This window comes from Mastomys coucha, unplaced genomic scaffold, assembly GCF_008632895.1.
Source record: "Mastomys coucha isolate ucsf_1 unplaced genomic scaffold, UCSF_Mcou_1 pScaffold21, whole genome shotgun sequence".
NCBI classification, from domain to species: Eukaryota; Metazoa; Chordata; class Mammalia; order Rodentia; family Muridae; genus Mastomys; species Mastomys coucha.
The window spans coordinates 188722323-188735406 of NW_022196904.1; the positions used below are offsets into that span (position 1 = coordinate 188722323).

The 13084-nt window shown below is 44.7% G+C and overlaps 1 protein-coding gene across 8 annotated transcripts in view; it reads right to left on the minus strand.

Annotated features, from left to right (window-relative positions):
* The window catches only part of Ablim1 (actin binding LIM protein 1), a 295395-nt gene that overhangs the window by 204315 nt on the left and 77996 nt on the right, over window positions 1-13084 (minus strand). For 3 of the 8 annotated variants that reach the window (XM_031390819.1, XM_031390815.1, XM_031390811.1), the window contains exon 1: window positions 8964-9081. The exons of 1 other annotated variant lie outside the window; for it this stretch is intronic. In XM_031390819.1, coding sequence (XP_031246679.1) covers window positions 8964-9018 — 55 coding nt within the window. In that variant the 5' untranslated portion in view covers window positions 9019-9081. Of the gene's footprint in view, window positions 1-8963; window positions 9084-13084 lie in introns of those variants that run through there. 4 more of the 8 variants (XM_031390818.1, XM_031390810.1, XM_031390824.1 and 1 more) reach the window with 3 other exon arrangements.

Here is a 13084-nt window from a genome sequence, read left to right on the forward strand (position 1 = left end):
TGGATGTGTGTGCTGTGGTCATGGATGTGTGTGCTGTGATCATGGATGTGTGTGCTGTGATCATGGATTTGTGTGCTGTGATCATGGATGTGTGTGCTGTGGTCATGGATGTGTGTGCTGTGGTTGTGGATGTCTACATGGATAAAAGGATGGCAGTCATCGCACTGCTGAGCCCCAGCTCCTCACTCAGAGACTGGCCTAGACTGGAGGCCAGTAAGTAGGTGAAATAAATGCCACAAAATAGATTAGATGTTTAAATGCCTTGTTCCACGTGTATTTTGACACTGCTACCAGGAAGAGGCAGAAAACAATAGAGGGAGGAAGAAAAGGGAGGGAAGAGACAGGGAGAGAGATAGGAGACAGAGACGCTCTCTAGATGGATGGATGGATAGAGTCTTAGCTAGGGTTTTACTGCTGTGAACAGACACCATGATCAAGGTAAGTCTTATAAAGGACAACATTTAATTGGGGCTGGCTTGCAGATTCAGAGGTTCAGTCCATTATCATAAAGGTGGGAGCGTGGCAGCATCCAGGCAGGCATGGTGCAGCTGGAATTCAGAGTTTTGAATCTTCATCTGAAGATTCATCCTGGGCTAAGCACATGCAAACCATCACAGATAGATAGATAGATAGATAGATAGATAGATAGATAGATAGATAGATAGGTGGAAGATGGATAGATAGGTAGGTAGATAAATAGATGAGGAGAGGGAGCAGACAGACCTAAAAAATAAGAACTGAGAAATATTAAGCTTTGATAAAGTTTTAATATAACTGGGGCTCTCCATAGCATTCTTCTGCCTCAACTTCCCCAAACTGTACTCCAGACTCTTCGGTATCTGGATTCACTCCACAGGAACCTGGAAACCTACAACCTACCAGCTCCAAGCAGAGTGTAACCGACTAAACAGTCATCAGAGATTTTTTAGCTGTAACAAAGCAACACCTCCCTTCCCTCACTCATTCACCTCCTAGCACAGTTCCATGCTTCACTCTCTCTTCAGTGGTGACAAGAAACCTGAGATGCCCGTAATTCAAACTGTCTGAAGGACGAATGAGGCTGAAACATACTGACTTGAATTCTGCATATTGTTTCCTAATTAATAGAGACAAAAACATCCCTGGTAATCCTCTTAATTCCTTTATATGAATCTAGGTCACATCGGATAGATAAAAACTTAAAAGTGGCATAAAACCAAATCACATTAATTAGGTGCCTCCTTAATGTCTCTCTAATTCCTCTCTCTCATTCTGCTGCTAAGCAGAAACATTAGCATTCCTGGCAAGCCTGTTTAAGTAGATGTCCTGTGCAGCAAGACACACTTCTGGAGCTTAGTTCTCATTCTGACTAAAGTGTACGAGGACGATGGAAATTTTATCTGATGAATGACCAATACGAAAATTTTTTTTTCTGCATTCATTTCTAAAACATATCTTGTTTAATGAAACACATCTTCCTTGCATTAAAAACCATATTTTCTATTTCAAAATATGTCTCCTGGCTTGCTTGTCCTGATTTTTTTTCAATAGTCTGGACCAGTGGTCTGCAAACCAATGCTTGCTGCCTTCTGGTTTTATTGAAACACATGGACATCCCTTTGTGTGCTTCCATGGCTGCCTTTTTGTTAGACTCCCAGTTACATAGTGGTACCAGCAACTATTTGCCTCACAAAGGCCAAAATATTTACCATTGTGCCCTCTACAAAGATCATGTTAGGTTACTCATGTGAGGGTTCCGATCTTGTATTTCCTAGCATTTGGTCCATGCAGTCCTGGTTATTGGTCTCACAGCAGCACTGAGTTTATTAAAAAGGTCCCTGAGAGTTAAAATTGTCTCCTCTGAAAACCCCTTCTGAATCAAGTTAACTGGGCATAAGACTCATTGCATTGCAGCTTAGTTTCCAGGGAACCCTGAGATCCATCCAATGAGGCAGGTCTCATAGTGCACACTTGCAATCCCAGTGCATGTGGGGTACACACTTGCAGGCCTAGAGCATGTGGGGTGGAGGCAGCAGACCACGAAGTTTAAAGTTATCTTTGTTTGAAAGCAGCCTGTGCCACATGAAGCTGCCTTGGATAAGATGCACAAGTGACCATGCACTGATTTTATTTTCTCTCTGATGAGCCATGAGGAATGTTAGGGTCTTACTTTTATACTCAACAACTTATAAGTAAATGCAAAATCCAGAAACAGCACTCAAAGTTTTTTTTTTTTTTTAAAAATCATTTCATATATCAAAAGAGACCACTGTAAAAATGAGAGGAGAGACAAGCTTAGAAACTCAATTTTGAAAATTAGCTTTCCAATCCTATTTGACTTTTCTTCCCTCTCTAGTTTTCTTCCATGCTATGGGATATGAGAGAAGGCTCTGGTAGTGAGTGAGGTCACTGGACCCAGACTCTCCCTCCTGGGGTACCGAACTAGGCGACAGTGAGCCGCACAGAGGCAGGGTGGGCTCAAGCTTCTGAACTGTGGTTATGTAATTGTTCACTGCATCGTGTTTATGTAATTGCTCACTGCACACCAACTGATGCTGCAGCCATCCAGGACAGCAACCGTCCTCAGGCCCATTTTGTACAGATTCCAGCTGAATGATGTTTGGGCTTGGTTTGTTTGTTTGGTTTTCTCACTAATATTTTTTTAAAAAATCTTTGTGTGTGTACACACATGCGCGTGCACATGTGTGAACATGCCACAGCACATGTGTGCAGGTCAGAGGATAAGTTGCAGCAGTTGGCTCTTTCTACAATGTGGGTTCTGAGATCGAACTCAGGTCTTCAGAACCGAGGCGTCTTGCTGGTCCCACGTTCTTGGAATTCTTTTTTATTTGTAAAGAATACTATTTTTACTATTTTTACTATTTTTAGTAAAAACAGACGGGAAAAGCAGTCTGTCGTAGAAGTAGCAGAAGTAACTTAGACCCAGTGAGACAGGAAATCCCAGAATCTGGATCTTTACAAGAAGGGGTACTGACTCCCTTCTATGGCTCAAATTTGAGTAGTTAGGCATTTTAGTAGATTACCAATTCATTCAACCTTGAAGAAGAATATTGACAAAGCAAAAGGCCCCCTTCAGAAGCATCACACCTGCCAGGCGCTCACCTTTAATCCCAGCACAGGAGGCAGAGGCCACCCTGGTCTACAACCTGGTCTCCCATCCTGGGATAAGCGGCTATTTGATTTGTAAAAGTGAAAATATGCATAAATAAAGCTGAGGGCAGGGGTTACCTGGATATCTGTCCAGGGCAGCTTTAGTCTCTCATGCATTGTTTTTACAAAGTGTTTTCTGGTATGATTCATATTAAACAAATAACACCTAGAAGCAGAAACAATCCAAACTAGACTGTACAAAAATAAAAATAAACCCCTAAATGTAGAAATAATCCAAACTAGACTGGATTCCAAAGGATTAGGCAACAATATAATTAATTCAAAAGAAGGTCCAGATAGAACTGTAATTTAGAACTGTGTAACCTGTTCATTATCCTGGGTGGGGTGTGAGTTTTATAGATGTTCTCATTTAACTTTTACATTCCTATAAAACAGGTAGTTGTGTTACCTCTATTTTACAGATGTAGAAATTTAGGATTACAGAAATTAAAAACTCAAGCTGGGTGTGATATCACATGATATTCCCAGCACTTGAGAAGTAGAGGGAGGAAGAGAATCTGGGGTCCAAGGTCATCCTTAGTGACATAGGAGATTCAGGGTTAACCTGGGCTACATGGGACAGCCTTCAACCCTGTACTGGTTCGTTTTTTGTAGACTTGACCCATGTCATATGAGAAGAGGGAACTTCAGCTGAGAAAATGCCAGCACAGACTGGCCCGTGGTATACTTTCTTAATTGATGATTGACTGGGGAAGGCTCAGCTCACGGGGGCAAGGGGAGTGCCACTCCTGGGCAGGTAGTCCAAAATGGTATAAGGAGGCTGAGCAAGCCATGGGGAGCAAGCCAGTAAGCAGCACTCCTCCGTGGCCTGCATCAGCTCCTGCCTCCGGGCTCCTGCCTTGAACTCCTGCCCTGACTTCCCTGGATGATGGCTTCTATAAGCTGAGATCCAGCTCTCCTCCCCGAGCTGATATTGTCCGTGGCACTTTGTCTCAGTGATAGAAACGCTAACTAAGGCAACACCCATCCCATTCTCCCAGAGAAGGAAAAATTAGGAAACAACGCCAGGGAGGTGTGTTTGCCATGTAAAGTTCTAATCCCCAGTATCCACATTAAAAAACAAAACTGTGTGCTCAGGCAGGCATTGGCAGTCTCAGCTCTGGGAATCGGGGCAGAGACAGCTAGGTCCCTGGAGCTCACTGGCCAGCCAGCCTAGGCAGTCAGTGAGCTCCAAGTTCAGCGAGCACACCGTTCCAAAAAAAGTCAGGTAGAAAAGCAATCAAGGAAAACATCCAGTGCGATTTATGACCTCCACACTCATGTGCACAGACATGTCCATATCCATATATACACACAGCACATACACACCATCCAAAAATATAAAAATACTTTTTAAATTAAGAAGTTCATCCAAGCTCCAACATGTAAGAAGGACACATGCTCCACCACGTTCATAGCAGCCTTATTTATCATAGCCAGAAACTGGAAACAACCCAGATGTCCCTCAACAGAGGAGTGGATACAGAAATTGTGGTTCATCTACACAATGGAGTACTACTCAGAAATTAAAAACAATGAATTTATGAAATTCTTAGGGAAATGGATGGATCTGGAGAATATCATCCTGAGTGAGGTAACCCAATCACAAAAGAACGTACATGGTATGCACTCACTGATAAGTGGATATTAGTCCAGAAGATTGGAATACACGAAGTACAATCCACAAACCACAAGAAACAAGAAGGAAGACCAAAAAGTGGATACTTCATTCCTTCTTAAAAGGGGGAACAAAATACCCATGGAAGGAGTTGCAGAGATTAACTATGGAGCAGAGACTGAAGGAAGGACAATCAAGCCTGATATAGTTATCTCCTGAGAGGCTCTGACAGTACCTGACTAATACAGATGTAGAGGCTCACAACCATCCATAGGACTTGAGCACAGGGTCCCCAATGAAGGAGTTAGAGAAAGGACCAAAGGAGCTGAAGGGCTTGCAGCCCCTTAGGACGAACAACAATATGAACTAACTAGTACCCTCAGAGTTCCCAGGGACTAAACCACCAACCAAGGAGTATACGTGGTGGGACTAATGGCTCCAGCAGCATATGTATAACAGAGGATGGCCAAGTTGGTCATCAATGGGAGGAGAGGCCCTTGGCCCTGTGAAGGTTCTATGCCCCAGGGTAGGGGAATGCCAGGGCCAGTAAGCAGGAGAGGGTGGGGTGGTGAGCAGGGGGAGGGGGAAGGGAACAGGGGTTTGTTCTTGTTGTTTTTTGGTTTTTGGTTTTTGGGTTTTTTTTGTTTTGTTTTGTTTTGTTTTGTTTGGAGGGGAAACTGGGAAAGGAGATATCGTATGATACATAAATAAAGAAAATATATAAGAAAAAAAGAAAAAAAAAAGAAGCTCATCCAAGATTACACGGAAAGAGGTGACAGAGCTATGATTTGCCCACGTTTCTGCCTCTAATGGCCAACGACGTAACCAGGACCCCCTCTCCAGCTGATCCGTTCTCTCCCGATTTAACTTTATATTATACATTTATATCAGAAAAAAATAACTTCGAAGTTCACCAAAGAGCTGTCCCATTAACAAGGGGAGAGTAAGTCTTCAGTCTCTGTGACTGTGTGAAGAGGCAGCGGTGGCTCCCGAGGACAAGGGGCTGACTGTGAAGTCAGGGAGGCTCACAGTCAGACCTGGCCCTGGTGACCAATAGGGTCACAGGAATACCGGAAAGCCCTCCAGCGTCTCTACACACTGTGGATGATGGCGCCGCTCTCCAGTCCTGCACTTCTCCCCCACCCAGGCATCACTGCCTCCTGTTGGATAACCGCCAAGCACATCTTTGGCACAGAAGTGGGTCTTCAGAGATCATAAAGACAGAGATTCACCTTTCTGGACGACACCCAGCACACCACCTGCCACCCATGGAGAGGCACTTGATGAATTAAATGCCACAGGCAGAAAGCTCATAAACCATCAAGGGAGGACTCATGGGGAGAAGCCCACGTCGATGCTACCAACCAGAGACTATCATGGTGGAAGTAACTTGAATGTTAAAAATAAACTCACGGGTGAAGCCAAGAACCTTGAAAGGGAGAGACCTCGTGAATTAATACAGTGTACTTGCGTAGTCCCGCAGGCAGCAATAATCTTTTATATGAAAACAGAGGCAGACCCCTTAAGCCACTTTGACATAGTCAATAAAGAGGTGTTTGTCACTCCGCTACCAAGACCACGCGCCTCACAACTCCTGGAAGATTGCTTCAATCACGACAGCATGCAGCTGGGTCCCTGAACGGCGTCATTAAAAAAAAAAAAGAAGGGAATGCTGGGCTCATACTGTCCATCAGATTAAGGTCTCTGAGGCAGCTTGGTGTAGTCATAAGCCAGGGAAGAGTGTAACTGTCACGGTGGGGGAGGTAAGACGTGGGAGGAAGCTCTCAAAGTCCTGCCATTGCTGTTTTCTTGGGCCTGGATGCTCTACGCTCCTGGCAGCTATTGGCCCTCACTCCACGTTCCTGGCAATGTCATGCTCTGATTGGCCCACGTTCATGGACGTTGGAAGAGCTCATTTGCCGAAGGAGTTGTGAAAGCCGAGAACCCACCATCTAATCCATCTCCATCCTCTCCCAGGAAACCCAAGAGGCATACAGACGTGCTCTCCGCCTTTGTGGGAATGAGTGACATAGCAGGAAGGCTTGTTAGACACAGTCATCTGATGATTATCCTAGCTTTCATCGCAGCCTTTAAAGTGTGTATGCAAATGACGGAGACCTAGGTGTCAGCAGTCATATTTAAATATAAAATAGAGGGCTGGATATCTCAGACGACTAAATTACTATTAATCATATGCAAACGCTAGCTCATGCATTTCTTTTATATCAGGAGAACAAATGACTACATCAAAATCTTGCCTCTAGGAGAAGGGACAGGGACTCTTAGGAGAAGGGACGGGAGATTAACTCTAATAGGGAAGGGATGGATAACCAGGGTTGTTTGAAAACATCCGGGAATCAACTAGTGAGAATAGAAATGATGCTTAATTATGGTCGGACTCCTGTCCATCCAATGTATCCCTTCATAAAAATGCCAACTTCAACAGAAAATATATATTGCTATAGCCAAGCATGGTGACACATGCTGTGATTCCAGGCCTCAGGGGGCTGATGCCGGGGACAGTCAAGAGTTCAAGGCCAACATGGGCTACATGGTGAACTTAAGGCAAGCCTGAACAGGTTAGACTCAAAACAATAACAACGTCCTGCCAATGCGCCCTGAATTGAGCACTTTTTTTTTTAAATACACAGCAATGAGACCCTTCTTGTTCTAAATATAAAGTGTGTCTGATTTTAAGTCTTGAAATAATTTGCCAAATTCCAATCTAATTCTGACTGAGATTCAAGTTAACTAAGTGAGTTTTAGAGATACTTTCTTCAGATTCCAGCTGGCAGCTAGCAGAGACACCAGATACCTTCAAAATATGCCATGGACTAGAAAGGGAATCAATTAAAGCAAAGGGGAAAAAAGATTTTCTTTCCGGGTTTAGCCTCTAGAAATAGCACCCACTTACAGCTTATTCTACTGGCTTAGAATCTCTTCTGTCATGTAAGATTTTTCTGTAATTTACCCTAATGTTCCTGGAAAACAAGATGAAAATCCATTCTTTGCGTAGTAAAAGCAAAAACAAAAGACCTTGAATTTGCTTAAAAATAACATATCTGTGTTATCATCTCTTATATATTGTATCATGAATGTATTTAAATAGAGACCATGAGACACTGTAACTTCATCGCTAAGACATCTTTCAGTTAAGAAAATCATAAAATTGTAGTTTATTTTAAACCAGAAAACATTGCATTACTACATCTTAATGATTATGTCATATATAGTATTTTTATTAAGATTTAGATTCTACCTTCAAGGAGAACCAGAGGGTATCAAAGAATCTTCTATAAAAATCCTGTGATCTTATCTTTCAGTGCCAGTGTGGGAGGGGAGGGAAACATTGAGACTGACTCTGGCTTTCTGCCCACCTAGGGCTACTGTCGACTTTAAAACTTACTATTCCAATGTTTTTCAATGTTCATCTTCCAGTTACTGTCTGATCAATAGTCAATGCAGGATCATATTTCTGGGTTGTTAAGGCCTGAGTTCTGAGAATTACTTTTACTGGAAGAAGTTGCAAGCACGAGAACCCACATGAATTATTCATCACCTACCATGTGCCAGCCCTGAATGCCGTCATGCCTCCAGACAAGTGCCCTCATGTGAAGCAGACCCAGGTGCCCCAGTCCTCCAAGTGCCTGGGAGGATGACAAAGCTGAGCCAGGCCAAGCTGACCGGAGGTGCTGCGACTCAGAGAGCCAGCATCAAAAGGGGGGGCACAAAGCCCATCTGCCTTCTGCCGCATCCCCTACTGCCCGCTCTCCAGAAACCAAGGTAAGCCAGCCTCACCAAGGAAGTCACCCCTAAAACAAAACTGCAGAGAAAATATCCCAGGGGCGACATCCAAATGGAGAGAAAACTCTCAGAAATACAATCACAAGTGTTTGTCTACTGAGGACGTCCTGAAAGTACCCAGCGATTAGTCTGCCCACCTGCTGTGCTTCTGTACAAAACAGGCCTGTCCAGTCTAACACCCCTGTTTATTAATATCTACAGATATGCTGACATGTGTGATAGGCATTTTATATAAGTGTGTGCGCTTCTGGAATACATAGACTTCTATGTTAACATAAAAAAAATAAGCGTACCACGGCTTTACTGATGGGAAGAGCCCTGTGTCCTTCCTTCTCACTAAAGACAGTCCCCCAGTAGACACAAACGCCAAGTTTACAAATGACACTCAAACCTTTGCAGTCTTCAGAGATGTGGCGAGGGTCCACTACCGCTGTCATTTCCGGCATTAACCTGTACCAGCCTCTGGTCCTGGCTTTGCTTCCTTGGCGCACAAAAGGACTGAATCCACTCCTCAGAAGCTAGGCTGGGCCTGGCTCTCTTCCCAGGAGTTTGTGGGCTGAGTTAAGTCAGGGAGGGGTGTGTATTGTGGGTGTGCTGGCCCAGGAAGAACAGGGAGTTTCCTGTGTGGTTCTAGCACCTTCCTCACCTACGGAGCTCTCATTCTAGCATTCCCACAGCCCAAAGGACCACTTGTAAGAGCCCCTCATATCCCTGACACCACAGCTTCCGAAGACGGCTGGCCATCACTGAGAAAGGCATGGAGAAAGCGCGCCGAGAATGTTCCTAGGATTTGGCTCAATGTGCACAGTCCAGAATCTAGATTTTGGTCACTGTCACTTCACAAGAGTTCTGAGAGGAGATGTTGGAAGAGAAGGACGATACCACAATGCTTCCCGCCTTTCCCTAATTGCCATCTTAACCAGATAGGTCTTTATTACAATTATTTTTAATACTAAGATAAGAAAGACACTATACAACTGTAGGGACTTTTTCCATTATCAGCTGCTCATCTTGGCTCTGAGAACTGTTCTCTGATAAAACACTGGGATGGGATAGGCTTTGAACCATCTTCTATCAGGTGCATGCTGGCGAAAGCAATGACTTTATGTGGAAAGCCATCCCCACCCCAACCCACTTAGCCGGGAATATGGGAGACTGACTTGGATCCCCCAGTTACTTCTGAACCCATGGGACTTTTACATATTGGGGAAGTTATGAAGACTCAAATTCAATGGGAAAGGACACTTAAGACAAACACCGTCAGATATGTAGATGGCCCAGGAGAGCAGAGATTGACTGGGAAGGAATCAACCACCAGCACCCATTCTGAGACAGCAATTTAATGTAAAGTCCAGCATTCACTCACTGGAGAGAAATGATTTAATTGAAGCATATTAGTTAATAACACGTTTGATCAACTGAAGATTCCAGCTTCCCTCTTCCTGCTTATCGGTTTGTTCTGTGGTGGCTCTGGCTGCTCACCACACTCAAGAGTCCTCCATTCTCCTCCCCTAGTGCAGGGACACTGCCTGGGACTCAGGACCTCTGATAATGTTCTCCTGGCCTGGCAAGGGACCAGGCACCAGACCCAGGGCCGTAAGTAAATCCGTCACTGATAAAATGTTTGGCATCTGAGCTGTCATCTGTCAGCTGGTTCCAAGCGGCCACTCGCATCGATGGAAAGCTGATGATTGTACCTGCTGCCTGGGGTCTTGTGACAGTGATTCCCCATTTCAGCCCTAATGTTTTATTTTGTTATTGATAGTGTCTTGAGACTTTTACCATCTGAACAACAACCATACAAGTCTACTGCAGTTGCAGTCTTTATTCTTGGTGGCCTTCAATTAAAACTTAAAGGAAGCTAGTCTCCTAAACTTAAATTGCTATTCCTAGATAATTTTAAGTGGTGAGACAAGAGAGGGTGTGGGTGGGGAGCTATAACTCAGTGAAGTGCTCGGCTCACAAGCATGGGGACTGAGTTCCACCCTCAGAACCCATGTAAAAGGCTGGCGCCATGGCATGCTTGTAACTCCAGTGATGGTAAGATGGGAGGGGGATCAACCACCAGCACCCATTCTGAGACAGTAATACCAGGATCCCTGGTACTCCTTGCCTAGCTAGTCCAGCCCACTTGGTGAGGTTCCAGGTCTCATACAAAATGGTAGAAGGTGCCTGAGGAAAGGCACACAGGCTTGCCTTTGGCTTCCACTTGCTCACATGCACACATGTGAACATACATGGAACTTGCACATGCACACATGTGAACATACACATACACACAGAGAATGTGGGAGTGAGGAAAGGAACGAAGGCTTGTGGGCCTCGTCTGCTTTCTGGGGCTAAAATGGTTCTGGCTGAAAGTATGGCTTCCTGCCCCTCATAGACTGGACAACTGAGAACAGAGAACACCTAGTACAGAGAACTTTATTACCGAGAAAGCAGTTCCCCCCAGTTAGCCTCCTCTGCATTCGACCTCTGTTTAACCAGACAATTTTCTTGGCAATTTATTAGAATCAAACAAACTGTTAAAACACACAACCACTTAGGAGTTAAATGGCTGTGGTACCTTACAAACTCAGGGACCTGGGTGCCCCTGACCTGACAGAACCAGGTCACCTTTGAGGTTAGGACAAGGTGCTTCCCAAACCCTGCTTCTGTAACTGCTCCTGAGAAAGCGGTTGCCACACAGCAAATAAACCCACTGGAGTGCTTTCAATGGCGTGCTCACCGTCTTTGAGAAATGCCTGAGTAAATGTCACTGAACAGGCTTCTCAGCCAGGTTTAATATTAATATTCTGGGTGCCATCTAGCTATGAGATGAATAAGATAAGAAACATTTCATAAATGTATTTGACCGGAGTAGCTCTGGGCCTTGTGTAACTATTAACCACAGTTTCGAGTGTGCTATTCTAAAAAACATTGGCAGGGATCTGAGAGAAACTTTACACTGTAGTTTGAAAGGTGAGAAGTCTTTAAAGGCCAAGGAATTTAGGGACTTGCCAAGGCAGCCCAGATGGTATGAAGACCATCTCTCTCTGCAGGAGGAGCTGGGTTTGGCATTTGCTCTGATGGGCCCAAGTGGCTCTGGGTGGAGTAAGGTGTGGCCTGTGGCACTGCTATATTGCCCTGGGAATCACACGCCACCAACAGCAAACCTGACAACAGATCCCGTTAAAAGACCCGGCCAAGAACGGCTTTGCAATTACAGAGCAGAAGATGAAGCCAACCAGGATGTAATTTATGATGAGCTGTGAGCGAGATGCAGCAGATCTCAGGCATGAAACACCACAGGCTCCCTCACCTCATCTCTCAGACTAAGCATGAGAGACAGAACCCTGAAGCAAATTGAATTTTATAAGAAGAATGGCTCCACTATGGAAGACAGAAGCTAAATTTATTAAAAGGTCATATCCAATAAGGAAGAAGAACCCTCTAGACCTTGTCTAGAAAGATGGAAAAAAATGAACCTGTGTTCTAATGATGTCCTGCCCTAAGCCCTGGCGACAAGCCTCTGCTAGAGCTCAGCTGTGAGGACTAAAGAGACAGGTTTAGAAAGTGAAAAGGACCCTGCAGTTTACCCCATGCCTCAACAGGGAGCTGAAACCAGGAAGTCTGTGGTGCCGCCTGTCTCTGCACTACTGGACCCGTGTCTATCCACCACAGTTCTGAGGCTAGACCATATGTTCTATGGACTTTACTAAGATGTCAGTTCCTAGTGTATATTCTCTACGTACCTCAGCTTCACAAACCGTAAATTGAATTGTGTCAGTTTTATTCTGAAATTACATTTGCTGAGGGCTTATAGAAAGATATTTGCCCTCCCTCTCTCCTACCCTATCTTCTTTCTTCCCTTCCTTCTTCCTTCCCTCCCTCCCTCCCTCCTTCCCTCCCTCCCTCCCTCCTTCCCTCCCTCCCTCCCTCCCTTCAGTTGAGGACAGAACCCAGAGCCTTGTTCCTGCTCCCCTCATGTTCCATTCTATACGCACCCGGCCCTCCATCCCATGCTCAGAAGTAGGAACCATCATCACCTCCACTGTAGAGCCCAGGCAAGAAGTTAAAGAATTACCCATCATCACTCAAACAAGGGTTTAGCACAAGAGGTGAGAATCAAAGAGTCTGCTTTATAAGGTGAAGACCATTGCCAATATCCTTTTAACAGAGGAAGAAAGTAAACCTACAAGAAAAAGTTAAAATTCCCAAAGTCACTGCTGAGGCAGATAAGTAGGGTCTTGAACTTGGGTCTGTAGGGCTCGAACACTGCCATAGTGAGGTATGGGGAATCGAAGGATGCCACACCCACATCTCGAGCTTCTCTGTATCCATGCCCACATCTCGAGTTTCTCTATAAAGTCTGCTGACGGAACAAGCACAGACAACAAATCAATGTCAGTGCCCATGAACGCAACTGCATGGATTTTTTTGTACAGAGACTACCCACAGACGTGCTTGCCCACAGACGTGCTTGCCCACAGACGTGCTTGCCCACAGACGTGCTTACCCACAGACGTGCTT